This window comes from Megascapheus bottae, chromosome 27 (assembly GCF_031878675.1).
Source record: "Megascapheus bottae isolate mThoBot1 chromosome 27, mThoBot2.hap1, whole genome shotgun sequence".
NCBI classification, from domain to species: Eukaryota; Metazoa; Chordata; class Mammalia; order Rodentia; family Geomyidae; genus Megascapheus; species Megascapheus bottae.
The window spans coordinates 5,040,254-5,067,396 of NC_143535.1; the positions used below are offsets into that span (position 1 = coordinate 5,040,254).

Consider the following 27,143-nt stretch of genomic DNA (forward strand, 5'->3'; position numbering starts at 1 on the left):
TGCGAGGTCCTAGAAGGTGGTGAGGGAGGTGGCATTCTCTGACTCAGAGAGACTGCTCTTGCGCCAGCTAGGGAAGAGCTGGCAGAGAGAGGCAGGGCCGACACAGCCCAGCTTGGTCAGAAGCCGAGATAGGTCACTGCGGAACTTCACGCCGGCGAAAGTGTAGAGCACGGGGTTGAGGCAGCAGTGGGCTAGGCCCACAAACTCACACATGGTGATGGCCACAGGGAGATAGCCATTCAGCTGGCAGCTGTTATCCACGGCGTTCAGTCTCGCCAGGGTGTCCAGGAAGATGACAATGTGGTAAGGTGACCAGCAGAGAAAGAAGATGCTGGTGACCAAGATGGCCACCCTGACGGCCTTCTGTCTCTGAGGGCGCCTCTGGGCCTGGCACAGCCTGTGCACCACCCCCACATAGCACCAGCTCATCACCAGCATGGGCAGCAGGAAGCCCCCGACGTGGTAGAGGAAGCGAGAGATGAACCAGGCCCTGCTCTCAGCTTGGTTCTCTTGGGAGAAGGTGCAGCGTGGCAGGGACTCGTTGTGATGAGGTTGGATGACCTTGGCAAAGAGAAGCTCCGGCAGAGCAAAGAGCAAACCCACCACCCAGACGGTGGAGCAGGTGATGTGGATGGAGAGGAGGCGGCGGTGGCGGTAGGCGTGGACAGCGTGGACGATGGCCAGGTAGCGGTCCACGGCGATGCAGGCCAGCAGCAGGCTGCTGCAGTAGAAGTTGAGTTTGTGCAAGGCAATCACAGATTTGCAGAGGAATGTCCCCAACACCCAACCCACAGAGCCCTCAGCCACAGCAAAGGGCAGCACGAAGACCAGCAGGAGGTCAGCCACTGCCAGGTGGAACAAGAAGGTCTCGGTGGAGCTCCGTGTCTGCCGGTGCCGCTCCAAGATCACGAGCACCAAAATGTTGCCGGAAAGACCCAGGAGGAAGATGAGGCTGTAGGCCACGGGCATGAACACGGCCTTGAAAGAGGTCAGCAGGGGTCCCTCCACGGTGGAGCAGAAGTGACTTTCCAGGGGGCTGTCCGTGCTGTTGTCGTTGTAGTTGGCCAAGTCCCTGTACTGCAGGAACAAGGAGGCAGGAAGTGAACGACTGAGGACCCTGCCATCCGCCTCTAAGAGGAATCCTAGCTGCCTTGTAGCTGTGTCCTAGTCCTCCGGGCCAACTGCTTTTGTCCCGGTACTGTCCTGTCCCTTCATGACCCTCCAAGTTTCCTTGGTGTGTCTGTTTACAAGGGTATGCATGGTGTGTCTTTTCCAGCTGTGTGTGTGTGTGTGTGTGTGTGTGTGTGTGTGTGACAGACCCAGGACATCTCACTCTGGGCAAGTGCTCCCTTACTGAGTCACCTCCCTAGCCTGTAGCTTGTCTGTGCTTGGGTGGTCCGATTGCTCATCAGGGCAGTGACGAGGTGACAAGGTGACAAGGATGAGACATATGGGATGGGCATGCTTTGGAAGCCATAAAGGACTGTGTGCCATGACTTACTTTGTGTCTGTGTGTCCTTGGGTGTAGAATCAGGACTGCCATTTGGGGGCTGGATCTGGTGGGAGAAAGGAGCCGTCTGTACTTTTTCTAAACCGAAGAATGAGCACTAACACCTAGAATCTCACTTTGGGGAGGTGACAGTCAGGGTCTTGATACAGCCTGCCAGCCTCTGCATTCCTCCCCCCACCTCCCTCCCCAGTTCAGGATGATCTTTATTATCACTGAGATTGTAGAACCCCAGTCTTCCATTTGATTTAATCACACAAGCTGGAGATATCTAACACTGCCACCTTCAACAGATGTGTCTTGTTAAAGGGAACAGGTTTGTTTGAATCCACACAGAATCCAAGCCTCTCAGCACAGACAGCACTGCCTGGGGCTCCTTCAAAGCCTCCAGGGAGAGGGGCAGATGCAGCCCTCTCTGCTGCCTCCTATGCCTTGCAGACTCCCCAGGTTAGGGAATCCCAGTGCCAAGAAGCAGAGAAGCTAAGAGAGGCAGAAGGAAAAGAGAGACACAAGGGGACTAGACAGGGGAGGGACGGAGGGAGGGAGACTGTTCTGAGTGAAGGGGTGTGTCTATTATGTCTCCGGAAGTTCCCTCCTCCTCATCCTCCTCTTCTCTCCATCATGCCCCCCTCCTCCCCCCCCCCACACACCAGGGCTCAGGCTGTTTATTCAGCTAACCGCAGAGGAAGACAACGTGCCTGTTTTCATACCTTTCACTCACAGCTGCCCTGCACCTGCTCAGCCTCACCTCTCAGCTCTGTACTTCCCACCCTGCCTTGGTCAACCCACCTCCCCGTGCAATGCAAAACTGATTGTACTCAACGGACATGGATGGCTTCATAAAGCGATTCTAGAAATGATAAGCCCGGGAGAGGCTGCGTCCCGGGTTCAGGTTCAGGGTGTCCTGTAGGCAGTGGGGGCTACACTGGCTTCTGCAGGCTTTCATGCCGCCTAGGGACCCGAGTGCTGGGCACACACTCATTCTCAGGGGTGGGCAAACCCCTTCCCACCTGGTCAGCTCTCCTTCTGGTCCCTGAAGCAGCTGGCTCCATGAGAAGGCAGGGGGACACCTGGGTACCATGGCAAAGCTGTCTACCATCCAGCATTGCACAACTGTGCCATCACCTCAGGCCAGCCCTCCTCACTCTACCTCTCAGGATGACTGTTCCTCCAGAGCCCCTTGCCCACCAACTTCTCCACTCTGTCCACTTCCTGCACGAAGGACAGGGTGAGTCTAGCTGAGTGCTATGGCAGGCACACCTGGGCTCTAGCTACTGAGGAAGGCTGAGGTGGGCTAACAGCTTAAGCCCAGGGGTTTGAGATCAACTATCTGTAGCGAGACGTCATCTCAAACAACCACGGAACAACGCATCACACTAAGGTCTCGTTTAAATCCTTTACTGGTTCCCTGTCACCTCTAAAAAGTGGTTTTCTTTTTGCCTTTGTCTTTTCTTTTTTTTCTCTCCCTTCAAACTCAAAAGCCACCTACGAGAAAAAGCCATTTTCAGGTTAAGGTAACTCTGTGGAGGAGTGGAGTAAGCCAGTTTCCTTGCATTCCAGGACAGAGGATCATGACCTGGCGGAAGGACACAGGTTTGCAGCCTGTCCTCTTAGGGACAGATTTCAATGCTCATCGTGCACCCTCCAGCCCATGTGCAGGGCACCCCACACACTATGAGTGTTGGGACTGTGTGTGTCTTACAAGTGTCCCTGGTGTTGGGACTCCAGGACCTCCTTCTTTCTGCCTTTAAACCAGACCATGTGATCAAACACGCACAGACTTTTGTTTAAGAAAATGGTTCTAGCTACAGGTGCACTTCTGTAATACTAGCTACCCAGAAAGCTGAGATCTGGAGATCAGGGTTCCAAGCCAGCCCAGGTGGACAAAACCTGAGAGACTCTTATTTCCAATTAGCTGCCCAAATTCTGAAAGTAGAGCTGTGATTCAAGTGTAGAGTGCCAGCCTTGACCAATAAAAAAAAAAAAAAAGAACTAATGGGCACCACACAGGCCCTGAGTTGAAGCCCTGGTATGGCATTTTTCTATTTTTCACTTGTAAATCAAGGACCTCTTGAGACTCCATGGTAGTGGCTTAGATGACTCCAAAGAGGACCTTGGGGTTTCTCCAAAACGCATATTCCTTTTACCTGCCAATCCTCGCCATCCACTTTATTGCTGTAGATACCCTAGTCTCCAGGAATTCCTTCTTATTAGTCTCCTGTTCCCGACACTCTCTGACCTTCCTGTCACCAAACATTTTGTGAAAACCCTTCCTTTGGGCTGGGTGCGGTGGCTCTCGCCTGTAATCCTAGCTACTCAGGAGACTCAGATCTGAGGATTGTGGTTCAAAGCCAGCCCGGGCACTAAAGAACCTGAGACTCTTATCTCCAATTAATCACTAGAAAATAGGAAGTTGGGTTGTGGCTCAAGGGTAAGGGTGGTAGCCTAGAGCTGAAGAGCTCAGGGACAGCCCCCAGGCCCAGAGTTCAAGCCCCATGATCCACCAAAAAACCCCTTCCTTTGGTCCAGCAGGCCTTTCTATCTAGTTCTAAGGCCTTCTTCAAGACCCACTCAGTCCCACTGGCCCTCTTGGAATTACACTTGAGCCTGTCTGAGTTCTCGCCAGGGACTCTATCTTCCTCTTCCTCTTTCAGTTTCCTGTCTTGGTTTCTCATTCCCTCTGTGGAGCTATGTTCAATAGATTCACTAATATCCTCACCTCAGGTCTGCAGGAGACTCAGGGGAAAGGGTCAGGTGAGCAGTCCTGAAGCAGAATCCAGGCTTTTGACAGTGGAGGAGGGATACGGGGCCTGGGGCCAGCTGTGGGGCTTGACTCCACCTACCTTGGCAGAAACTAGAGTCTAGATGCCCCACTGCCCAGGGGAAGGCTTAGGTTCAGCCAGACTGTCTGGCCCAAAGGCCCTTAATAGACCAGCTCAAGTCTTATGCTCTAAGACATCCAGGCTGATCAGTGCACTTCCTGTTTAAGGCAGCACAGGGGGACATTTTCCAGGCACTCCATTTCCCAGAACCCAGAGGACTGGTTTGGCCAAGTGCTTACAGAGAAGGGAAGCTGCGGGGAAGGTGGCTTGGTGCATAGCAGGAGATGTCAAACAGATGTTCTGGGGACATAGGAGTGGCACATGTTAAAGCCACTTCCCATATGTAACAATTTAGGCCTCTTCCCTCTACCAAAAAACAAACGAACAAAAAAACAAACCCTGTGGAGTCAATAAAGCAATGTTGGCCCTGGCCTGGAACAGAGAGGAGAAGACTCAGCAATTCCTGAGTGCTACTTTAGATTGCTCTGTAGGAAGTAGTCTAGGCTCACATCAGAGGGAGCTCGGTGACAGCACCTGGACCAGGGGTTCACTCATTTTTGGCCATGGAAGGCCGAGAAACCAAGGCCTTCAAGTGCACAACCTGCCATACAGCAAACAACTCACCTTCCTGCATATATACCCAGGCGCTGCATACATGCCCCAGCACGCGGGCACAGGCAGGCACCCAGCAGAATATTACCAAAACTAGGCTAGGGACGCGCTCCCAAAGGAGGAAAGAAAGCATGGTGTCACAAATGACGTGGCCACGGAGCTAGGAATTGACTGAAAATTGTGAGCACTGGGGCAGAAGTAGGGAGCAGTGCAGTGCCCAGGGATGGGGAATGGAGTAGGATGGAGACACATCCACTGGCTGAGTTGGTGGCACAAGAGTATCTCCTGAACCTCTGAATCTGAGACCAGCCTGGGCAATACACCAAGATACACACACACACACACACACACACACACACACACACACACACACACGCCAACTATCCACAGATAAGTCAAGGAGAATCTGTTAACTATAGGTCATGAGAAAAGAAAAATCTCGAGAGTGTTGTTAAAGTTTCAGAGGAGTTGCTAGTGACAGGGCTGACCGAGAGCTTCGATGAATTGCCTTCCTTTAGGTGAGATGACAGACAGATTCCAACCCAGTTCTGTTGGCCTGAACAAAGGTCTACTGAGGGGTTTGGAGAACTCTTCCCTGGCAGGAAGTTTCCAGACAATAGTGGTGTAGAGTCCAAGGAAGAGAAGACTGGTCTCTGTGCCAGCTGTCCTGAAGCACTGGCAGAGCCCCTAAGATGAGAGGGCAGACATGGACAGTGGCATGAGCCTCTGTGGGGCATACCAGGAGAAAGGAGAAGTCAATAGGCTAGTGTTTCTGCTCATGGAGGGACAATTTTCCAACAGACACAACTATCCAACAAGGAGAAGGGCCCAATGTCAACGAGAGCACAGTTTGAGGTTCCTGCCTTGGAAGGAGGCTGGATCTTGCCTTGTGTTGCGTCTGGATTGCTCACAAGCCATTCTGGTTCTAAGCGTGGTCTTTGTCCAACTCTACTGCAGCCAGCGAAGGAAGTGCTACTTAGACTTCACCTCTTAGGGAGGGGTAGGGCTGCCAACCCCCAGCCTGCTCACCCACGCCCAACCACAGGACTCCACAGCCTGAGTCATGCTGGCACTCATGCCAAGAGCTGATCTGTGTCCTGCCTGTGGGGACCACAGAGACTCCGCCTCCTTTTATGTCTCTATGTGACTAGTCCCAGGAATGAGTTAGGACCTGAGAGGGGGCTGGCCAGGTTACCTCTCACCCCAGCCTTTAGAACCACCTGTCTCCTCCTTCTCCTCCCTGGCTCCTGTTTCAGGAGCAAGCCTTTCACACCTCATTTTATTTTATATCCATCCAAGGGTGGTGGCTGTTGGCCGAGCAGTACCCCTCTTAATACAGGTCTAGAGGAGACTTTAAGCTGCCCCTGGGCTGAGTCTTGACGTTTCAAGGTATCCCATCCTGCATGATATTCTCAGCTTGTACTTTGAGGACAGTCACGGTCAGGCACATGTAGCGGTGACTCTCAGACCATGGTTAGCTTCTGTTCCTGCATTCTAAACATACGGCCACTCTTTTAGGCTATCTTAAAGAGGGGTGCGATCAGACACAGCTTGTGTCCCCAAGAAAGAAAGTACCAGACTCTAGATTTCCCCACTATCCCATGCCAATCCCGGCCTAGGCTGGCCTTGGGTCTCCCCTCATTCAAGATCTTTCCAGGCACACTCTACTCAGGCCCTCCTTCACTGGGGCTACGCTGGGACTTTTGCCCTGGCTGAAGTAGGGTGGGGAGCCTTCCCTCCCCCTAGGTAAAGCCCAGAAACAGCCTCAGGGGGTTTTGGTTCCTCTTCTTCACACCTCCTTGGTGAAAGGAGACAGTGCGGAGATGTCACGGTGTGGACATCCTGTGATGCTCTGGCGACACAGGTTCTCTGGTCTGTGGTGGTCACCAGTGGGGAAGCATCAGGGTAACAAGACTCTGGCCTTCCACGGGCTTTCCCCTCACTGCGGCAGCTTCTCTTCCTGGCTGGTGCACGCGTGGGGCTGGAGAGGTGGCCCATGACCAGGGGTGGGAGTGCCCCAGCCCCACCCTGGCTCTGTCCAGAACAGGTTCTCTCTCTGATCAAGTTTCCCTAGGTCTGCCTTGATTGGCCTTCCCAGCCGGTGCTTTCCTGGCATGCCAAACCCTAGGTAGCTGGCTCTTTCTTCTTAGTTCTTAGCCAGCTGGATCCAGTATGCAGGTTAAAGCATTGTACGTGGTGAGAGTTGATCTTAGCATTGAAGAAGATGAAAGGCGTACAGGATGGCTAATGCTTGGCTTAGGGCGGAGGAACCTCCTTCCAAGCCCAGCCCTGGAGTGTAGAACCTAGTAATCTGGGACACTGGGCCTGTACTTGGAAGGACAGGGAGGGGAACGGGAAACAAAAGGAATAGAAGAAACTGGACAGACTCCAGAGAAAATGAGGAGCAAAGACCTCAACCACACAAGGCAAGAAGATGCTCACCAGTGGGGGAGGGGAGCTGGAGAGGAAGCTCGGTGACAGAGCCCTTGCCTAGGGAGGGTATGACCTTGGGTTCTAATTTCAGCACTGCACAAACCGATTTCCTGGGAAATCACTGCCTTTGAGGACTCTTCTGCTTTGTCACCTCAGTTCTGTGACACGGTGGGGGCCCTTTTCCAAGGCAAATCACAGCTGTGAGGGGGAGAGTGGGACCGAGGGGGACAGTCTGTATTTCTGAGGCTGAACAAATCTGGAGAACTGGTGTGAGGTACGAGATGAAGTAAGTCTTCAGGTCCCGCTCCCCGGGATGTAGGTTTCCTTTATGACACGGACCAGGCTGTCCTTTTATCCCCTGCCATTATCGGTACTTGTAGGTCACTCAGCAAGCTGAGGCGGGTAGTGAGGGGAAACTCTTGGGGTTTCTGAGAAACCAGGGCTGGCCGGGTCTCCAGGTGGTTACTAAAGTATCCAACTGGGTCAAGGCTCGTGGTCAGTTTGAAGCTGGAGGCTGAAGACACCCAGTAACCTAATGAGGTGTGGGCAGTGGTGAGGACAAGGGGCCCCAGTGGGAGCACATTGCCATGCAGGGCATTGAGGTTTTAGTCTGACATGGGGTCTGGCCTAGATGCTGGTTAGACTCCAGGCTGGTGCCTGGGGGGTCACCTGAGCAGTCACGTAGGGCATACACTTTACAAGGACCGCACATTCCATTTAATGCTTTGCCAGCTTCAAATTCTTGTTGCTGTTTATTCGAGACGGAGATCATGATGTAGCCCAGACTGGCCTGAACTGCACCACCTTCTTGCCTCTGTCTCCCCAGTATTGGCATTACAGGTGTACACCACCAGACTCCACTTAAAAAATTCTTCACATCTCTCTAACAAGGATCCCTGGAGTTCAATTTTGTATTCCAGCCACAGACTGCACCACCAGGTCCTGATCAGATGACTTATATAGATGGTCTGACTTGAACTGGAGTTTGATTAGAGAGGTCAGAGGTATAATAATGAGTTCTTGTTCACCTGTGCCACATCCCACTGACCCTTCCCAGCCTGGGACAAGAGATGCAGCATCTTTGCAACATGTCTGGAAACACAGTGGGTAAGAGTGAGAAAATAGACTCACCCCTGGGGACCCAAAGGAGCCGGGAAACTTGGGGGGTGACTTTAGATGTGGAGAGCTGGCAGGCGCTAGGGTCTGCATTCTTCATGACCCAGGCCGGAATGTAGCTCAGAGAGAAATACTTCCCCAGAGAAGGATCTCCTGACAATAATTCCAATACATCATAACAACAAGTCCTCTGCTGCCAGTGTCCTGGGAGTCATCTGACTGAGTTGTCCCCACACACATACTTGGGGACAACCAAGTTACCTGAGCCATGATGCTTCCCTGCAGACACTCACTTGGGTGGGTGTCACAGAGCACTGCTGGGCATCCTTCCTTTAGCACCCCTATGAAATCCTTCCAAGAATCCCTTCTCTCTATCGGTGCTAGTCCTTCACAGGAGACCCCAACCTCTAAGACTAACACGGGGTTCCCTCACCCACTTAGCACGCCCTGCTTCTCAACTTGGCCCACCGGAACTCTCTTCCCTGCTACCAACTGGCCCCGTATTTCCTGAGTCTAGCATATAATCATTGTCCTACAGCTTCCGTGACTGATTGGCTCGTTCTTTGCTGGATCATGAGCTGTTTGAGGGCATGGATTAGTTTTTCAGCTTCTCCATCCAATGCAGAATGTCATGCCTTGAGAAAACAATCGTCTAGCAAGAGATGAACCCCTCAGTGTTGATTGTCAAGGAGCAATGCCAGCCTCTTGACAATGAGAAAACTCCCAACGTGCTTCCTCGGTGCCTCAGCTGTAAGGAGAGGCTTCCCTGGGGAAAAGGGCTGTGTTCTCAATCACTTAGCAAGTCACAGGACGGTGCCGGATCCGAACCCATGCCTTCCACCTCTGAAGGGTAACAGCCATACTTATTTGTCAGGCTAAGAAACCAAAAACCTCAAAAAGTAGCCACCATGGAGTCTGTCTACATTCTACTGACTCACAGTGAGACTTCCACGCTGACCCCTCTCTCAGTGGAAGAGGTTTCAAATGGTAGGCGCGTCTCTACTCACCAGGTCCTCCAGGTTCACGAGGTCCATGTCCAGGGTCAGGGGGTAGTTCATGGCTGCAGGTGTGAGTCACCAGACTGGTCACCGTCTGATGCCGAGAGGTTCTACGTATGTTGCCTATAGACAGGGGGGCAGGCGTCAGCCCAAAATTTAAACAAATGAGCTCCGCGCAGCCTCCTGGGCTGCGGGAGGCCTGCTATCTACCTCACAACTCATCGCTTTTTTTTTTTTTTTTCCACTGGGTCTCTTTTTTTTTTTTTTTAAAGAAAAAGGGAAAATCCCCCACAGCAGCATCAGTGCCAGTCAAGCATTTCAGCATCTTTCCTGGCAATGCGAGTCAGGTGGGGTTTGAGACTGGTGCAAAGCTGGCCCCTCACTTCTCTCCCTTGGACCTTTGTGAGGGATGCAGGCCTTGTAACAAAAAACCACCATAATGTGTGTGGGGGACTCCCCAAGAAAAAGAATGGTGACACTTTTGTCTAGTTGCTTCTTCTCCCAGCCAACTCTATGTCTTTACCTCCCTCACCAACAAGGGAGAACAATCATTCCATTTTGCCCCAAACTGAAAGAAAGAAAGTCCCTAGTCCTGGGAAATCCCTTAGTCCTAGGCAAATCAGAGCACTTGACAGACCTATTGCTATTATTGTTTGGCCTCAGCAGGCACAAAACTCCTTACGTATATGTGTGTGTGTGTGTGTGTGTGTGTGTGTGTGTGTGTGTGTGTTTACACTGATACTGATACTGGGGCTTAAACTCAGAGCCTGGGTACTGTTCCTTAGCTTATTCATTCAAGGCTAGCACTCTACCACCTCTACTCCAACTTTCTGATGGTTAATTGGAAAGTTTCAGAGACTTTCTTGCCTAGGTTGACTTTTGAACTATGATCCTTAGATCTTAGCCACTGGAGCAGCTAAGATTACAGACATGGGCCACTGGTGCCTGGCAAAACTCCTTAATTTTTTCAGCTCAAGTTTGAAAGAGAGAGGTGAGAATTTGGCAAAGGGGAGACAAAAAGGGAATTGTCTAAGACAAGCAGAACTATAAACATAGCCATAGCATCGTTTTCTTAAAAAAAAAAAGTTCTAACTGAATTAGAAAGTAACATTGAATTTGAAAATAACATTGTCTAATTAAAAAAAATTAACAATGTTCTACCCACAAATAAACTTGGTTGGCAGGAAGATGATCAGCAGACTGGGAGAGAGCAAGAGAAGGGATGACACTGGGCCAAAAAGAAATGTACTCTTTACCCACCGTATATTACTCTAACTCCTCTATACATTACCTTTATAATAATAATTTTTGTTTCAAAAAAAGATCAACATCACTAAGTACCCAACTAGAGAAGATGGGGAGACCACCCATACCAACTCTCAGATTTACCCAGGAGGTGCCCCTAACCCAGAGAGGGAAGGTCACTCACCCCGGACCCACAGCTAACCAGCAGCAGCTCATGTGGATATAGGTTTGCTAACTGTGCATTCAGTGGTTTCTCTGTTCTTACAGGCTTTGCTCTCTCACACTCAGCGTCCCTGCCTTTTCCTTGGCTCTGCCCTATTTGAGGGCTTTTTCTTTTATGAAGCCCCTTTGTAGACAGTTGATCCATTTCCTCTCCAAGCCTCACTTTTGTGGGGTTTTTTTTTCTTCCATGAGTGTTCATTTCCTGTCTCTGTCCACAATTATGTAAAAATAACACCCAGAGAGAAGCACCTACACTGCCAGTTCTTTGTTGTCATCTTGTCTGTCAAGCCAAATCAGCATTCTCTGGGATCCAATCTTTTTTTAATCTAATTAATTCTTACTAATTTTTGTGTCAGTCCTGGGGCTTGAGTGTAGGGCCTGGGTGCTGTCCCTGAGCTTTTGAACTCAAGGCTAGTACTCTAGCACTTGAGCCACAGCTCCACTTCTAATTTTTTGATGTTTTTAATTGGAGCTAAAAACCTTGCAGATTTCATTGTCCAGGCAGGTGTTGAATCCTGATCCTCCGATCTCAGCTTCCTGAGTAGCTAGGATTACAGGTGCGAACCACTGGTGCCTGGCTTTTATTTGATTTTTTTTCTCCCTGTCCTGGGACTTGAACTCAGGACCTGGACACTGTCCCTGAGTTTCTTTTGCTCAAGGCTAGCACTCCACACTTGAGTCACAGCGCCACTTTCAGCTTTTTCTATTTATGTGGTACTGAGGAATTGAACCCAGGGTTTAGTGCTTAGAAACGTAGCTCTCCCATCGTGTCAGTAGGTCTTCTTGTAACATACCTGTGGGGCTGGCTGGTCCTGAGTGCAGATTGTGTGGCATCTTTTTCAATCAGTGCCCTCTGAAGATAGATATCACATACTTGTGGGCGAGTCTCCTATGTCCCAAAACCTTATCCGCAGTGTCTTCAACCATTCTTTACAGACCTGGTTTCTGGGCCTCTCATCAGCCTGTTCTTTGACTCTGGGTGATTTCTGGTTCGTGGTCCAGACAGTCTGTGACTAGAATGTACTAGGGAGTAATGGGTTCCCTTAAGATCCATACTTACACAGCTTCACAGGCATGATCACCCCCACAGCCTCTGCTCCCCTTCAGGATATGGAGTGGAGCTCATGGTGATTGGCCCCACCACTCCACTCGTCCAAGCCTTAGAGGGAAATTTTTGTATTCCTGGCTTATCTGGAGCTAAGGTGGACATAGACTCTTGGTCTCTGGGTCTATCTAAGTCCTGGCAGATAAAATGAACAGGACAAAGCCAGAAGCCGAGCCTTGTTCCATGGCTATACTTTTCAAAGGTCAGGGGAGGCTTCATGGGAGAAGTAGAGCATGACTAGACATGGAAGGGTAGAGGAAAGGGAAGGAATGGTGTGTGCCTGAGGGGAGGCACATTGAGGGAGATGATGAAGGCTATGTGAAAAAAGATATGGAGATGGGAGTTGGCGGCTCACACCTGGAGTCCTAGCTCTTCAAGGGACTGAGATCTGGGCTGGGAATGTGGCTTAGTGGTAGAGTGATTGCCTAGAATACATAAGGCCCTGGATTCAAATCCTCAGTACCACATAGATGAAAAAATAAATTCTTTTAAAAAGAGGCTGAGATCTGAAGATCTAGATCCAAAGTCAGCCAAGGGGGAAAATCTGAGAAATGATTCTCTTTAATTAGCCAGAAAAGAGCTGGAAGTGGAAATGTGGTTCAAATGGTAGAGCACCAGTCTTGAGCAAAATACCCAAGCAAGAGGGCAAAGCCCCGAGTTCAAGCCCCAGTACTAAAACACCCCCCCACACACACAATCATACTGTGCTGGCTTGATGTAGGTACCCATGTGTGTATTCTGCACGGGGTGTGGGGATGGTGATGAGGACAATAACCATGAGGATGCGGATGACATTGATGACGGTGAGAGGCAAGACAAGTGAGGGCCCAGAAGAAGGCTTAGGACTTTCTCAGTAGCAGCAGCTATGGTGGTGTGGACGGCAAACCTGAGCCCACACAAGCCTCTCTTCGAGACATTCATTTGCACTTACCTGACACTCCATCTGAGGGGGAAACACTGCCTCAGCCCTTCACGGGTGGTTTATTATGCTCACTGGGTCCCGTGAACCAGGTTCTTCACACCAGCAGGTCATCCCTCAAACGGTCTTTCAGCGTCACATTTTTATCACCACATTACAAATATGGAAACTGAGCTTCCGACAGGAGTAGGACATACGATGCATGGTAAGAGCTTCCTCAGGCACCTGGGACCTCACAGTACCTAGCAAGTCAACACAGGAAGTGGGTGGTAAAGGTTGCCATTGCTGGGCGCCCACGCACAGGTCCTCTGCCATTAGGTAACAGGTAGGACTTGTGCAGGAGAGGAAGTGGACTGCAGGTGCTGGCAAGGGCGTCGTGGGACTGCAAGATGGCAGGGATTATGAATAGTTTGGGAACCATGGCCAACCTGTGCAAGGCCAGGGCTAGAGAGTGAATTAGGTACTTGGATCCAATATATGCTGAGTACTAAGCTAAGGACCGATTGGGGGGGGGGAGATTCTTGGGAGTACTGTGTTTAACAAAAAAGGCAGAACAGACTCCATGTATGCAGGTTTGGACTCCATGCACGCACACACACGCACATGCACGAGCGCGCACACACACACACACACACACACACACACACACACATACACACACTCTTAAGCATATATAGTGACTGTCTCTGTTTCTTTTTGCTCACTTGAGCCACAGCTTCACTTCTGGCTTAATGGTTGTTAATTGGAGATATAAATCTTTCCTGCTTGGACTGGCTTCAAACTGCAATTCTCAGATTGTAGTTTCTGAGTAGGAGGACATTTTCAAAACTGTCCCAGCCAGGTGCTGGTGGCTCATTCCTGTCATCGTAGCTACTCAGGAGGCTGAGATATGAGGATCTTGGTACAAAGCCAGAGTTGGAGAGACTCTTTTTTTTTTTTTTTTTGGCAGTCGTGGGCTTGAGCTCAGGGCCTGAGCACTGTCCTTGGATTTTCTCAAGGCTAGAGCTCTACCACTTGAGCCTCAGCACCACTTCCGGCTTTTTTCTATGTATGTGGTACCGAGGGGTTGAACCCGGGTCTTCATGCATGCTAGGCAAGCACTGTACCACTAGGCCAAACTCCCAGCCCCTTGGAGGGACTCTGATCTCCAATAAACCACCAGAGAACCAGAAGTGGTGCTGTGGCTCAAGTGGTAGGGCGCTAGCCTTGAGCTGAAGAGTGCAGGGACAGCTCCCAGGCCCAGAGTTCAAGCCCTACAGCCAGAGAAAACAAAAACAAAACCAAACAAAAAACCTGTCCCAAACTGTCCCATATCAGGGCCAGCAGTGTGGGCCTTGTGGAGCAGGGAGGGGCACAGGGAGAGAAGGGTGTGCCAGCTGCAGGAGCTGTGGGAAGTGGACAGACTGCACATGTGATGACAAAAGGCTGGGTCAGGCACCCTAGTCCTTGTGCTCGCCAGCAGGCCTGTCCCTAGACCAGGCCCTAAGACACAGTCAACACAGAGAGCCACGAGACAGCCCTGACAGGGTGATTCTCATTTTCTGCCTCAGAATGGATGAGGTGGAGGGCTCCGTAGAGGCTCTGTAAACACAGGTGGCCGGACCCACTCCCAGGAGTCTGACCCCAGAATTTGGGGTGCCTGAGAATCTGCACTTGTAACAAGTGCTCAGGAGATGGGATCTGCCTGCATGACAATGACACACTGAGAGCTGTCACCGCCCTGCTGGGGAATTCATTTGATCAGATGGACTCATTGGTACACTTACTCAGACACAAGTGTGCCAAGCTGGGGCTCCCCAAGTCAGCCCTGGGCGGACTCTTAGCAACCCCCACTCAGAAAGTGCCAGAGCCCAGCTCCTCCCAGAACAATGGACAGTTCAGTTGCTTTCCCCAGATTGTCAGATCACCTGGGACCCACCCACGCTGGCACAGCGGAGGTGTCTTTCTCCCCCCCCCGAACATCTGTGTGTGTGTGTGTGTGTGTGTGTGTGTGTGTGTGTGTGTTTAATTTATTATAAAGGTGATGTGCAGAGGGGTTACAGTTTTGAGGTAATGGGTACACTTCTGGCCTGGGAGTTTGGCCTAGTAGGTAGTGCTGGTAGAGTGCTTGCCTAGCATGCACAAAGGTTAGGTTCGATGCCTCAGTACCACTTACATAGAAAAAGCCAGAAGTGGTGCTGTGGCTCAAGTGGTAGCGTGCTAGCCTTGAGAAAACCCAAGGACAGCGCACAGAAAAAAAAAAAAAAAAAGGCCAGTGCCACCCCTTCCCTCACTCTCTCCATTCTCCCCCGCACCCCATCACAAGTAGTGCTGTTCACTCTCAACCCAGAGTTCAGTGAGCAGCGTGTGGCATGTGTTCAGCCTGTTCCCGCATTCCTGTGAGAGCTGAGATTTCTGTCACGCTCCTGGACCCCTGCTCACTCCTGCTCTCCCTGCTGAATCCCTCTGATCTGTTTCCATGTAAGTGCGGTGAGATAACCTTTGGCCTGTCACAGAAGCCTGTCACTTGACCATGGCCTGCAGTCAAATCTATATTTTAGGCAGGCACTGTTGGCTGTAATCTTCGATATTCAGGAGGCTGAGATCTAAGGATTATAGTTGGAAACACACCCAGGCAGGAACTTTTTTTTTTTGTCAGTCCTGGGCCAGTCCTTGGGTCAGGGTGAGCACTCTCCCTGAGCTCCTTTTGTTCAAGGCTAGCACTCTACCACTTGAGTCACAGCTCCACTTCCAGCTTTTTTTTCCCTCCTCCTGTGACTAATTAGAGCGAAGAGACTCATGGACTTTCCTGCTTTGAACAAGGATCCTCAGATCTCAGCCTCTTGAGTAGCTAGGATTACAGGCATGAGCAACTGGTGCTTGGCTCAGTCCATGAAACTTTTATCTGCAATGAATAATAGCAAAAAAAAAAAGCCAATGAAAATAAAGCTGTGGCTTGAGTAGTAGAGTGCTAGCCTTGAGCAAAAATACTCAGAGAGCACCCAGACAATGAGTTCAAACCCCAGGATCAGCACATACAAAGAAGTATATTTTATATCACAACCTAGTTACAGTGCAAGCATACATGTATGTACCATGTATAGACATGTATGATGTCTATAACAGACACCATAAATAATACTTATTATATACAATACTTAATCTTTTCCCCCTTTCTCCCTCCCTCCCTCCTCCTTCCATTCCTTCTTTTCTTCTCTCTTTCTGCTAATTTTTATTATTATTTTTAATGGAAGTCACTCAGATTGTTTTTTTCTTTTTCTTTTTTTCTATGTATGTGGTACTGAGGAATTGAACCTGGGTCTTCGTGCAGGCTAGGCAAGTACTCAATCACTAGGCCAAACTCCTGGCCCTCAGATTGTTTATATGAGCTCACACTGAAAGCATAAATCTGCAGGTTAAAAATCACAATTGTGGGGCTGGTAGTTTCACCTTGTGGTAGTGTGCTTGTCTAGCCTGCACGAAGACCTGAGTTCAATTCCTCGGTACCACGTACATAGAAAAAGCTGGAAGTGGTGCTGAGGCTCAAGTGGTAGAGCTCTAGCCTGGAGAAAGTCCAAGGACAGTGCTCAGGCCCTGAGCTCAAGCCCAGGACTGGCAAAAAAAAAAAAATCACAATTATGACTAATGCCTCTCACCTAATCCTAGTTACTCAGGAGGCTGAGATCTGAGAATCAAGGTTTGAAGCCAACCTGGGCAGGAAAATCCATAAGACTTACTTCCAATATGACTAGCAGTAGTCCAGCTCAAGTGGTAGAGTAATAGCCTTGAGCAAAAAACTAAGGGGCAGCCCAGGCCTTGAATTCAAGTACCAGTACCAACTCTCTCTCTCTCTGTCTCTCTCTGTCTCTCTCTGTCTCTCGCTCCCTTGGAAGGAGGTTGGAAAGGAGGAAGTTTAGGCAGGCTGCTGAGGGAAGATCTGGGCATTAGCAGAGTCTACAAGGGGTATAGCACACTTGGTGAGGGCATAGTGGAGAGTTGGGAGCAAGACAGGAAGAAAGAGAGCCTGAGGCCCGGGAAAGCCTGTCTGGGCATTGAATTCACAAAGGGGACACATGGAAAATCCCACAATATCACAGTGATGTTGACATCATTTCCACTTCCAAAGTAACATTTATGAACTGCCTACTACATGCCAGGTTCCAGCAGTGAACAAGACCTAGGAGCCTAATAAAAGCCCTTAGTGAAAATAGGTGGTGGGTCCTTGAACACTGTATCAGTTTATTCTCCTCCTCCTCTTCCCCCTTCTCCTCCTCCTCCTCCTCCTCCTCCTTCTTCTTCCTGTCCTGGGGTTTGAACTCAGGGCCTGGGCACTCACTATCCCTGAGCTTCTTTTGTTCAAGGCTAGTACTCTACCACTTGAACCACCGTGTCACTTCTGGTTTTTTCTGTGTATGTGCTACTGAGGAATGGAAACGGGGCTTCATGCATGCTAGGCAATCACCTCTATCACTAGGCCACATTTCCAGTCCCTCCTCTGTTATACTTTCCATCTCCCTTCACTCCTCTCCCTTATTTACCTTCCCCTCTTCCTTTTCTCAGCCTCCTGAGTAGCTAAAATTACAGGCATGAGCCAGCGCCCCTGGCTTCTTCCTTTTCTTTTCTTATCTCTTCTTTTCTTTTTGTGACAGAGTCACTGTGTACCCTTTGCTGGCCTCAAGCTCTTGATGCCTCTGCTTGGGCTTTCTGAGGTTCGGATTACAGGTATGGTCTCTATTCTCTAGTTTCTAGGAAGCTCAAGAAGTTAAAGGGCGCAAATCTCATCTTTCTGTTTTCTGTCCTCAAAGCCCCAAATGATACTAGTTCAAGGAGCTGTGGTCAACAGTGGGTCCATGGGGGAGGAAGGGTTGGAGGTTTGGCCTCACTTGCCTAGGATGGGGCAGGCAGAGGCAGGAAATGGCCGAAGCGGGCTGGTGCCGTGGCATCCTCAGAGGCGACCGCACAGTGCCCCAGCAGTGAAAGTGAATCCGGCATCAGGCGGAGGTCGAAACCCTCTCCTGAATTCACCTTCCAGATCGGTGAGATTGGTGAGACTGGTGACCTGGTGAGAGGCCCGCTTGCTGTCTCAGCACCTTGATCATCAGAGACTGGTTTCCAAATGACTCGGTCCTGATGCCCTGGGAAGGAAGCGTTCAGGGCTTGCAAGTAGGGGCTGGGGGGGGGCAGGAGGCCAGGCACTCGACAGTGAGTAAGCGATGACTCAGCACACAGGGAGGGTGCTTCTGACACTGGGGGGTCAGCTGTGCAGAGGGCAGAAATGAAGTGGCCACCAGGCCTCCCCCCATGGGGCACCAATGAGAGAAGTCTCTTCAGCAACTCCCATTAGCAACAAAAGCTTCCATTGGCAATAAAATGCCAAGAGTCTCATAGACCTGGATTCCCAGGCCGACTTGAAACTGCAGTCTTCAGTTCTCAGCCCCGTGGGAGCCTCTGCACCCAGCCTTTACCACATCTTCAGAGCTGGCCTGGGACGTAGACAATGTCCCGCAAACAGAAAGGCTTTTGAAGATGTTCTGAACATCATAACAGGGCTGAGGCTGTAGCTTAGCTGTAGAGTGCTTTCCTAAGCATGGGTGAGGCTAAGGATCACACACACACACACACACACACACACACACACACACAGACCACACACACACACACACACCATGACATACAAAAATATTTTACAGGGCAGAGAGTTTGGCCTAGCAGTAAAGTGCTTGCCTAGCATGCACGAAGACCTGGATTCAATTCCTTGGTACCACATACATAGAAAAAAAAAGTCAGAAGTGGTGCTGAGGCTCAAGTGGTAGAGCTCTAGCCTTGAGAAAAACCAAGGACAGTGCCCTGAGTTCAAGCCCTAGGACCCGCAAAAAAAAAAAAAAGTGTGTATGTGTATGCCATATATGTATACACACATATATGTTGTATACTTTACATTGTATTGTATCTACTATATATACTATGATATACACACTATACTAACATAGTATATATTATATAATATATGCTACACATATTATATAAACGTATTTTAAATGTACATTATTATTTAAACCAGTTAGTAGAATACAGAATATCTTATAATACCGAGAATTTCTAAGAATTTCATTGAAAGTTCATTTTTTCTTCTTTTTGCCTTATTTATTCATTTATCCCAAATTTCTATTTTTTGTATTCCCAAGTCCTGAAAATTGACCAAAACTTGATAATTTTTTGAAACTAGTAATGGTCACATAATTCACATAGGTGTGGTTGTCATGTTTGTCTTCATTTTCCCACAGCAACTTCCTTCCTCTAATACAGTGCCATTCTCCGCAGATTAGGACAAATATTGATGACTCCTGCAAGTTCTTTCAATGGAGGTAATTTATCTGGGCCCTGGCATCTTAGACTCTTTGAAAATACATGCAATCACATTCCTGCTCAAATTCCTTTCACAACTTTCTAACACTCCAAATGAAAGTCAGCCTCTCGTGCTGGGGTGTGGCTCTAGAGCGCTTGCTTACCATGTACAAAGGTCCTGTGTGCCACTCCCAACCTCCCGGGCACACTCGTTAAACCTTACAGCGTCCAGATCCTTTCATGTTTCCAGTCCTGTCCCTTCCAACAGCACCAGCTTTCTTCTAGTTCCTCAAACTCACCCAGCACTGGACAAAAGGTCTTTGCCTGCCCTCTTTATTCTGCTCAGAATAATTTCCTTAGACCAACTTCCCATCTGCTGCCACTACTGAATCTAAATTAGATTTCCCAGTAATCCCCCATCCGCATCAAGTTGAGATCTTTCATAGCACTGTCATTGTTTTTGTTTTATTTGTCATGCCATTACTCATGTAAGTAGTGGTTTGATGAACTCTTCCCTCACGGCATGGGTAGATTAGCAAGCCTGCATTTGTTGTTGTTGTTGTTTTGTCCTCACTCTTACACCAGTGCTTGGTACAAGGCTTCTTCACTAAATACTAGAGACAGATCCCATGACAGGGCCGGGGGTGGGGGGGTGGCACGTGTGAGAAATAGAAAAAACAAAAAATAGGGAAAAATGAACTTGTAGGAGTATCAGCATCCGTCCACATCTGTGAGAGATGGTACAGAATTAGAGAAAGGAAGTAATTTTCAGCACAGATGTTGTCTTAGTGAATAATCCACACTGCTCAGCATCACTAGGCTTTTTGTATTGCTTCTCAGGAGGTTGAGAGCTGGAGGATCTTGATTTAAAGTCAAACCAGGCAAATAACGTTCTTGAGACCCTCCATCTCTGAAACAGATGGCATAAAGCAGGACTGGAGGTATGGCTCAAGTGGCATAGCATCGGACAACCAAGTACAAGGACTACCAAAGGGAAAAAAAAGTACAGTGTGTGTGTGTGTGTGTGTGTGTGTGTGTGTGTATGTGTGTGTGTGTGTATTTTGTCAGTTGTGGGCCTTGAACTCTTGTCTGGGTGCTGTCCCTGAACTCTTCAGCTCAAGGCTACTGCCACACTCTAGACTATATTTTTAAATTTATTCCCAGTGTTGTATTTTTATCACCACAATTAATTTTAGATCATGACCTCCTAATGAAACTACCAGTGCTTTTTAGGGGGGGCGGGGTAGGAGGTCAGTTTTGAAGCTTGAATTCAGGACTTGGGCGCTGTCCTGAGCAATTTTGCTCAAGGCTATTGCTTTACCACCTTAAGCTTCAGCGTTACTTGCAGATTTCTGGTGGCTAGTTGGGGATAAGTATCATGAACTTTCCTGCCCTGGCTGGCTTTGAACCACAATCCTCAGATCCCAGGCTCCAGAGTTAAGCCATCAGTGCCAGGTTCACTAATCCATCTGTCATCATTTCCACTGTCACTCACACTGGACTTCTGACTTCCAGAACTGCCAGATAATAAAGTGACATTGTTTTAAGCCACTAAATATGTGGTTATAAGAAATTAATGATTATTTAGTGGACATTTGTATACCTTATTTGGAGAAATTTCTATTCATATTCTATTATGGAGACAATATAAGACCATGCCTGGTGATATGTGCCGATTATTTCAGCACTCAAGGGGCATGAAAATTATAAATTCAAGGCTAGCCTGGTTTATATAATGAGATCTTCAAAAAGAGGAAATGGCTACACATTATTACTATTATTTTTAAAAAATAGAAGGGATGAGGGTAGTTCATGTGGTAGCGTTCCTGCCTAGCAAGAATGAAGCCCTGAATTCAAATTTCAGTACTCCAAGAAAGTGGGGGGGGAGAAAAAAGAAAAAACTTACCAATCATCTTTACTCCCAACTATCAACAATGAATAAATTAATATACAATATTTATCACTTCTTTTCATGTCTTAGATTTTTTTTGACAGTCCTGGGCCTTGAACTCAGGGTCTAGGCACTGTCCTTGGGCTTTCTCAAGGCTAGAGCTCTACCACTTGAGCCACAGCAGAATTTCTTTCTTTTTTTTTTTTTTTTTTTTTGCCAGTCCTGGGCTTGAGCTCAGGGCCTGAGCACTGTCCTTGAACTTTCTCAAGGCTAGAGCTCTACCACTTGAGCCTCAGCACCACTTCTGGCTTTTTGCTATGTATGTGGGGTACCGAGGAATCGAACCCGGGTCTTCATGCATGCTAGGCAAGCACTCTACCACTAGGCCAAACTCCCGGCCCAGATTTTTTTTTTAAAACTGCATCTGAGATCAGCTATCTGCACAATTTTGCATTTTTTTCTTCATGCATCTTTTAGTGCAATTGCTGTTCACCATGGGAATATGTTGTTCTTATTTAAACAGGGTATTAAAACAATACTCTTGCTACTCAGTATCCAAATGATACTAATTTAAATGAGAACATTTTTGTCTGACCTAAGTTGTTGCCATTTTTTCTCTTAGTCTTATACATAAAAGGTACCTTTGTGAGTCTTTGAAGATTGCTTGGATCCTGTCTTAGGACAATGTAACAGAATAGGATAGGTGCCCATCTCCCAGCCTGGGGACAGGGCACACAGCCCTGGCAGGGCACCATGCCACTCAAACATGCTTGGTATCATTTTTGAAAGTTTTCTAAGTTTTATAGATGAAAATGATACCTGGCCCCCTTTTTAATTTGCATTTCTTTTGTTACTAGTGAAGTTGAACATTTTCCCACATGTCTTTTAGTCCAATTTATTTCCTCTTTTGCAAACTGTTCATTTTTTTTGTTTTGTTTTGTTTTGTTTTCAGTTGTGTCTTCGATTGATTCACAAATTACTCTGGATGCTTGCTTTTCTCTCCCTCCCAACATTTAGTCTTTCACTCAGAGCATGCAGAAAAGGGCTTTCTTACTATGTAAATAGCAGGAAAAGGCTCTTCTTCAAATCATGAAAGGGTGTGAGTAAAACTATTCAATTCTGAAAGGGATATTAGACCTCTTTGGCTAGTTCCCGCAGCTAGAAAAGTTGACAGACTTTTACATCTTAGATTCTAACGACTAGAGAATTTCCACACTAAGACACCTCCAAGTTCCCCAAGTCTAACATACAGTCTTGCAATGATCCTTCCTAGAACGAGGCTACAGCTCTCTGTGGTCTTGGAGAGAAAGTGAGATGGCTATGACAAAGTCAGAGGCAAAACCGTGAGACAGTCAATGTTTGAGACAAAAAAAACCAACTAAATTTAAAATGTTAGGAGATCAGTATGAATTAGACATTGCCTTTTTTCTTTTTTGTCTGAGACTGGGATTTGAACTTGATGTCTGACACTCTACCACGTGAGCCACACCTCCAACCCCAGGGTTAGACATTGATAAGGAGTAGCCAACTGTCAGAGGTTTGACAATTTGGAATAATTGTAAAAATGTGTACAAGCCTCTTTAGCTTCCCTGTAGGAAGAAGTAGAAATTTCCTTGGTGGCTCCTGCACTTAACAGGCATGTCCTAGAGAGACCGGGATTTGAACTCAAGTGGATTCCAACGAGACCATCTGAGGTGATGGAAGAAGAAAAAGTCTGATGTCCCAGGATTGTGATTTCACCACATCATCCAGCAACTCCTGAATCAGACAAGCCTCTTGGCATGCAGAGACCCTGGCTATGAGTGGGAATCCCACAGAAGTCAAGCTACAAGGCTGAAGCTAAGTGGGGGGAATACCAGACCGGAAGCTGACATTTCGTACTGCTTCCCTAACGGATCCTTTTCAAAGAAACAAGAACTGAAATGCAGGCTGAACTAGCATGCAAATCAGGCCGCTATTTCAGTCTTAATCATGAGCAGGGACCAGTGAGCCCCCTGAAGTATGCGTGAGAGACAATTGAACATGTGCCATGACTGTTACAGGGTGAAGAATCCATCCTGGGGCAAGGAGTGTGACCTAGTGGTAAAGTGCTTGCCTAGCATGCACAAAGCCCTGGGTTCAATTCTTTAGTACCACATATATAGAAAAAGCTAGAAATGGCGTTGTGGCTCAAGTGGCAGAGTGTTCATTTGAGTAAAAAATGTCCAAGGACAGTGCCAGGCCCTGAGTTCAAGCCTCAGGACTGGCAGGAAAAAAAGAAGAAAGAAAAAGAAAAGAATCCATTCTGCGGGCAACTGGACAGTCCCAGGCATTAGCTACGCAGAGAACTGGGCAGGGAAAAAGCCATGCTAGAGTTAGAAAAGGTGATACATTCTCATTCCCTCTTACCCCTTTTCCCTTCCCTTCTCCCTGCTCTCCCCCTCCCTTCCCTCCGTCCCATCTTCCAGGACTCCCCCAGCCCCCTTGCCCTTCACAGGACTGCAGGACAGCCATCTTGGCACCACTGCTACATCATCTGGGATCTGTCCCCCCCCCCCAGACTAGGGTGACAAATAGCCTGCCCATGGTGCCAAGGAGTTGCCATCACTGAACCAGAGTCCAGGACTGGGCTCCAGTTTCCAGCCACAGCATCTGTTACCCGGAGTGTTTCTTCACGCTGTAGCCAGCAATGCAGACCAGTGTACCTCCGGTGCATTCTGCTTTCCACAGAAAGCAAGTTCAAGAACTTGACAGCTGTAAGTAAAGAAAATCTCTGATGGAAAGGATTTTCAAGCTTCTCTCTTGAGGGGCCGTCCATACCTTCTCTAAGCCTTTCCCCCACCTCTCTCCCTCCTTCTCCTACCTCTACTTCTCTGATCTGAAAAGCTCTCCTGAGCCCTGTTAAAGATCTACCCACTCATTTCATGTCTTTTACTGTAATTTTAAAAAAGGGGGTGGGCAGGAGTTTGGCCTAGTGGTAGAGTGCTCGCCTGGCATGCATGAAGACCCGGGTTTGATTCCTCAGTACCACATACGTAGACAAAAGCCTGAAGTGGTGCTGTGGCTCAAGTGGCAAAGGTTTAACCTTGAGAAAGCCCAAGGACAGTGCCCAGGCCCTGAGTTCAAGTCCCAAGACTAGCAAAAGAAAGAAAAAAGAAAAAAATGCCAGCTGCCTCCTAACCAGGGAAGCTAAAGGATATTTTTTTTTTTTTGGCCTGTCTTGGGGCTTGAACTTAGGGCTTGGGCTCCGTCCCTGAGTTTCTTTGTGTTCAAGGCTAGCAACTTGAGCTGCAGTACCAGCTGTGGCTTTTTCTTCTTTCTTTCTTTTTTGTTAGTCATTGGGCTTGAACTCTGGGCCTGGGTGCTGTCCCTGAGCTCTTCAATTCAAGGCTAGCAATCTACCAGTTCCAGTTTTCTGGTCGTTAATTGGAGATAAGAGTCTTGGACTTTCATGACCTGGCTGGCAGATCTCCTCCTGAGTAGCTAAGATTACAGGAGTGCGCCACCAGCGCCCAGCCACTTCTGGCTGATTAGAAATAAGAGTCTCATAGACCTTCTTGCCTGGGCTGGCTTTGAACCTCAACCCTCAGATCTCAGCCTCCTAAGTAACTAGCATTGTAGGACTAGGTCACCAGTACCCTGCTTAAAGGAATGTATTGGAAAAAGGTCAATTAATTTTAATATTAGCTTTAGTAACCCAAATGTCTTCAGCATGCAGTAGGCACCAAATATATTTTACTTAACTAAAATCAGAGGCCAACACTCAAGAAGTATATTGGAGAGTCAGGGAAAATTGAACTTTCACATAATTGATGTACCCATGATGAAACTATCAGGCTATTGGTTTAGACAGACCTAAGTTTGGAGGTAGGCGTTTCTAATTACTGGTCATGACCTTTGACAGCTCATTTCTCCTCTCTGGACTGCCTTATCTACTGAATGAGGAGCATAAGGACATGTCCCATAGGGTTTGGGGGATGTCGGATATGACAGTTTATGTAAATGAAACCCTTGTTCAGACATTGGCTGCCCCATTCTGACTGTATGGATGTATTGGTTTGTGTGTTCTCTCAGTGTGTCTCTGCTTTGGGGGCCTTGATCTTTAGTGCTGGTGACAGAATGACCAATTGAGAGAGTGGGATTGCCAGATTTGGGGCCGATTCAGACAAAACGTTGGAAAGAACCTTTCTCGACCGATTAACAAATGAACACACAAGCTGGGCATGATATGATGAGGCCTGCCTGTCATCCGGGTGCTCAGCCAGTGTAAGTAGAAGGACTGTTGTCCAGGTTGGCTTGAGCATAAGCCTCATCTCAACAATAACTAAACCAAAGAAGGGGACGTGACTCATGGGTAGAGAACTTGCCCAGCAAGAGTAAGGCCTTCAATTCAGTCTGCAAACTAAACAAAACACACACACACACACACACACACACACACACACACACACACACACACACACACACCAGACTGCCAATGTTCAACAGATATGATGATTAAAAGCTATTTAGTGGGCAGGGAGTTTGGCCTAGTGGTAGAGTGCCTGACTGGCATACACAAAGCCCTAGAGTTGATTCCTTGGTACCACATACACAGAAAAAGCTGGAAGTGGTGCTGTGGCTCAAGTGGTAGAGCACTTGAGAAAACCCAAGGACAGTGCCAAGACCCTGAGTTCAAGCTCCAGGACTGGCAAAAAGAAAAAAAGTATTTTATTAAATATGAGGGAGAACAAAAGGATACTTTTGAAAGAAAAAGAGAATATGATCATAAAACAATTATCTGATAGTACGCATTAAAACCGGGCAAATCAAATATATTCTCTATGATCCAGCAATTTCATTCTCAGGGTTTTAGCCAAGTGCATTTCTGTGTGCCTCTGTTAACTGAAACTATGTGACTAGATTGTGAATAACAACCCTATTTGAAACAGCCAAGTCCGGGAAATACTCTGCATGTTCATAGGCAATTGGAAGTATATATTAGGGTATCTTCACCCAATGGAGAATCACACAGCCCAAGACTGAACAAACTGCAATAATGTGCAATGAAATCATGAATGCCATGGTGTGTGTGTGTGTGTGTGTGTGTGTGTGTGTGTGTACTAGTCTCTTAGCTTTTTCATTCAAGGCTGGCACTCTAGCCAGGCGTGGTGGCTCATGCCTGTAATCCTAGCTACACAGGAGGCTGACATCTGAGGATCAAGGCTCAAAGCCAGCCTGGGCACAAAAGGACCTGAGAGGGTAGAGTGCTTGCCTAGCATGCACGAAGACCCGGATTTGATTCCTCGGTACCACATACATAGAAAGAAGCCAGAAATGGTGCTGAGGCTCAAGTGGTAGAGCTCTAGCCTTGAGAAAATCCAAGGACAGTGCTCAGGCCCTGAGCTCAAACCCAGGACTGGCAAAAAAAAAAAAAAAAAAAAAAAAGGACCTGAGACACTTATTTCCAATTAACCTCTAGAAAATGGGAAGTGGGGCTTGGCTCAAGGGTAGTGTGGTAGTTTTGAGCTGAAGAGCTGAGGGACAATGCCCAGGCAGAGTTCCAGCCCCATGACCCTCAAAAAAAAAAAAAAAAAAAAAGACTGGCACTCTTCCTACCACCAAGTCACAGCTATTTTAGTGGTTACCTGGAGATAAAAGTCTCATGGACTTTCCTGACCCAGCTGATTTTGAACTGTGATCCACAGATCTCAGCCTCCTGAGTATTACAGATGTATGTGAGCTATTAAATCCCAGCTTTCCCTGCTGAGCAAAGGAAACCAGATACAAATGGGGATACCTTTTCATGTGATTCTATTTTTCTAAGTGTTCTCCAGCAGTCAAAAGTTACCAGTGATGCTTGAAGTTAAGAAAGTGATCATCCTTGGCTGGGAGTTTGGCCTAGTGGTAAAGTGTTTGCCTAGCATGTATGAAGGCCCGGGTTCAATTCCTTGGTATGACATACATTGAAAAAAAGCTGGAAGTGGTGCT

At 48.1% G+C, this 27,143-nt stretch overlaps 1 protein-coding gene across 2 annotated transcripts; it reads right to left on the minus strand.

Annotated features, from left to right (window-relative positions):
• Cxcr5 (C-X-C motif chemokine receptor 5) lies at positions 1-9,670 on the minus strand. 2 transcript variants are annotated; one of them, XM_090319798.1, is made up of 3 exons: positions 9,498-9,571; positions 1,502-1,556; positions 1-1,077 (listed from the first exon to the last, which is right to left on the minus strand). In XM_090319798.1, the coding sequence occupies exons 2-3, from the start codon at positions 1,541-1,543 to the stop codon at positions 10-12; spliced, it is 1,110 nt and encodes a 369-aa protein (XP_090175924.1). In that variant the 5' UTR covers positions 1,544-1,556; positions 9,498-9,571; the 3' UTR covers positions 1-9. The 2 variants fall into 2 exon arrangements, with proteins under 2 accessions (XP_090175924.1, XP_090175923.1); XM_090319797.1 differs by lacking the exon at positions 1,502-1,556 and having other exon boundaries at positions 9,498-9,670.
• Positions 9,671-27,143: the final 17,473 nt, after the last annotated feature.

What these genes read in the sequence shown, in the direction of transcription:
- Cxcr5 (XM_090319797.1), bottom strand. Translation starts at nt 9,548, where the DNA reads ATGAACTACCCCCTGACCCTGGACATGGACCTCGTGAACCTGGAGGAC. An exon ending in TCGTGAACCTGGAGGACCTG is followed by an intron (nt 1,078 to 9,497) that starts GTGAGTAGAGAC and finishes TTGTTCCTGCAG; the next exon opens with TACAGGGACTTGGCCAACTA.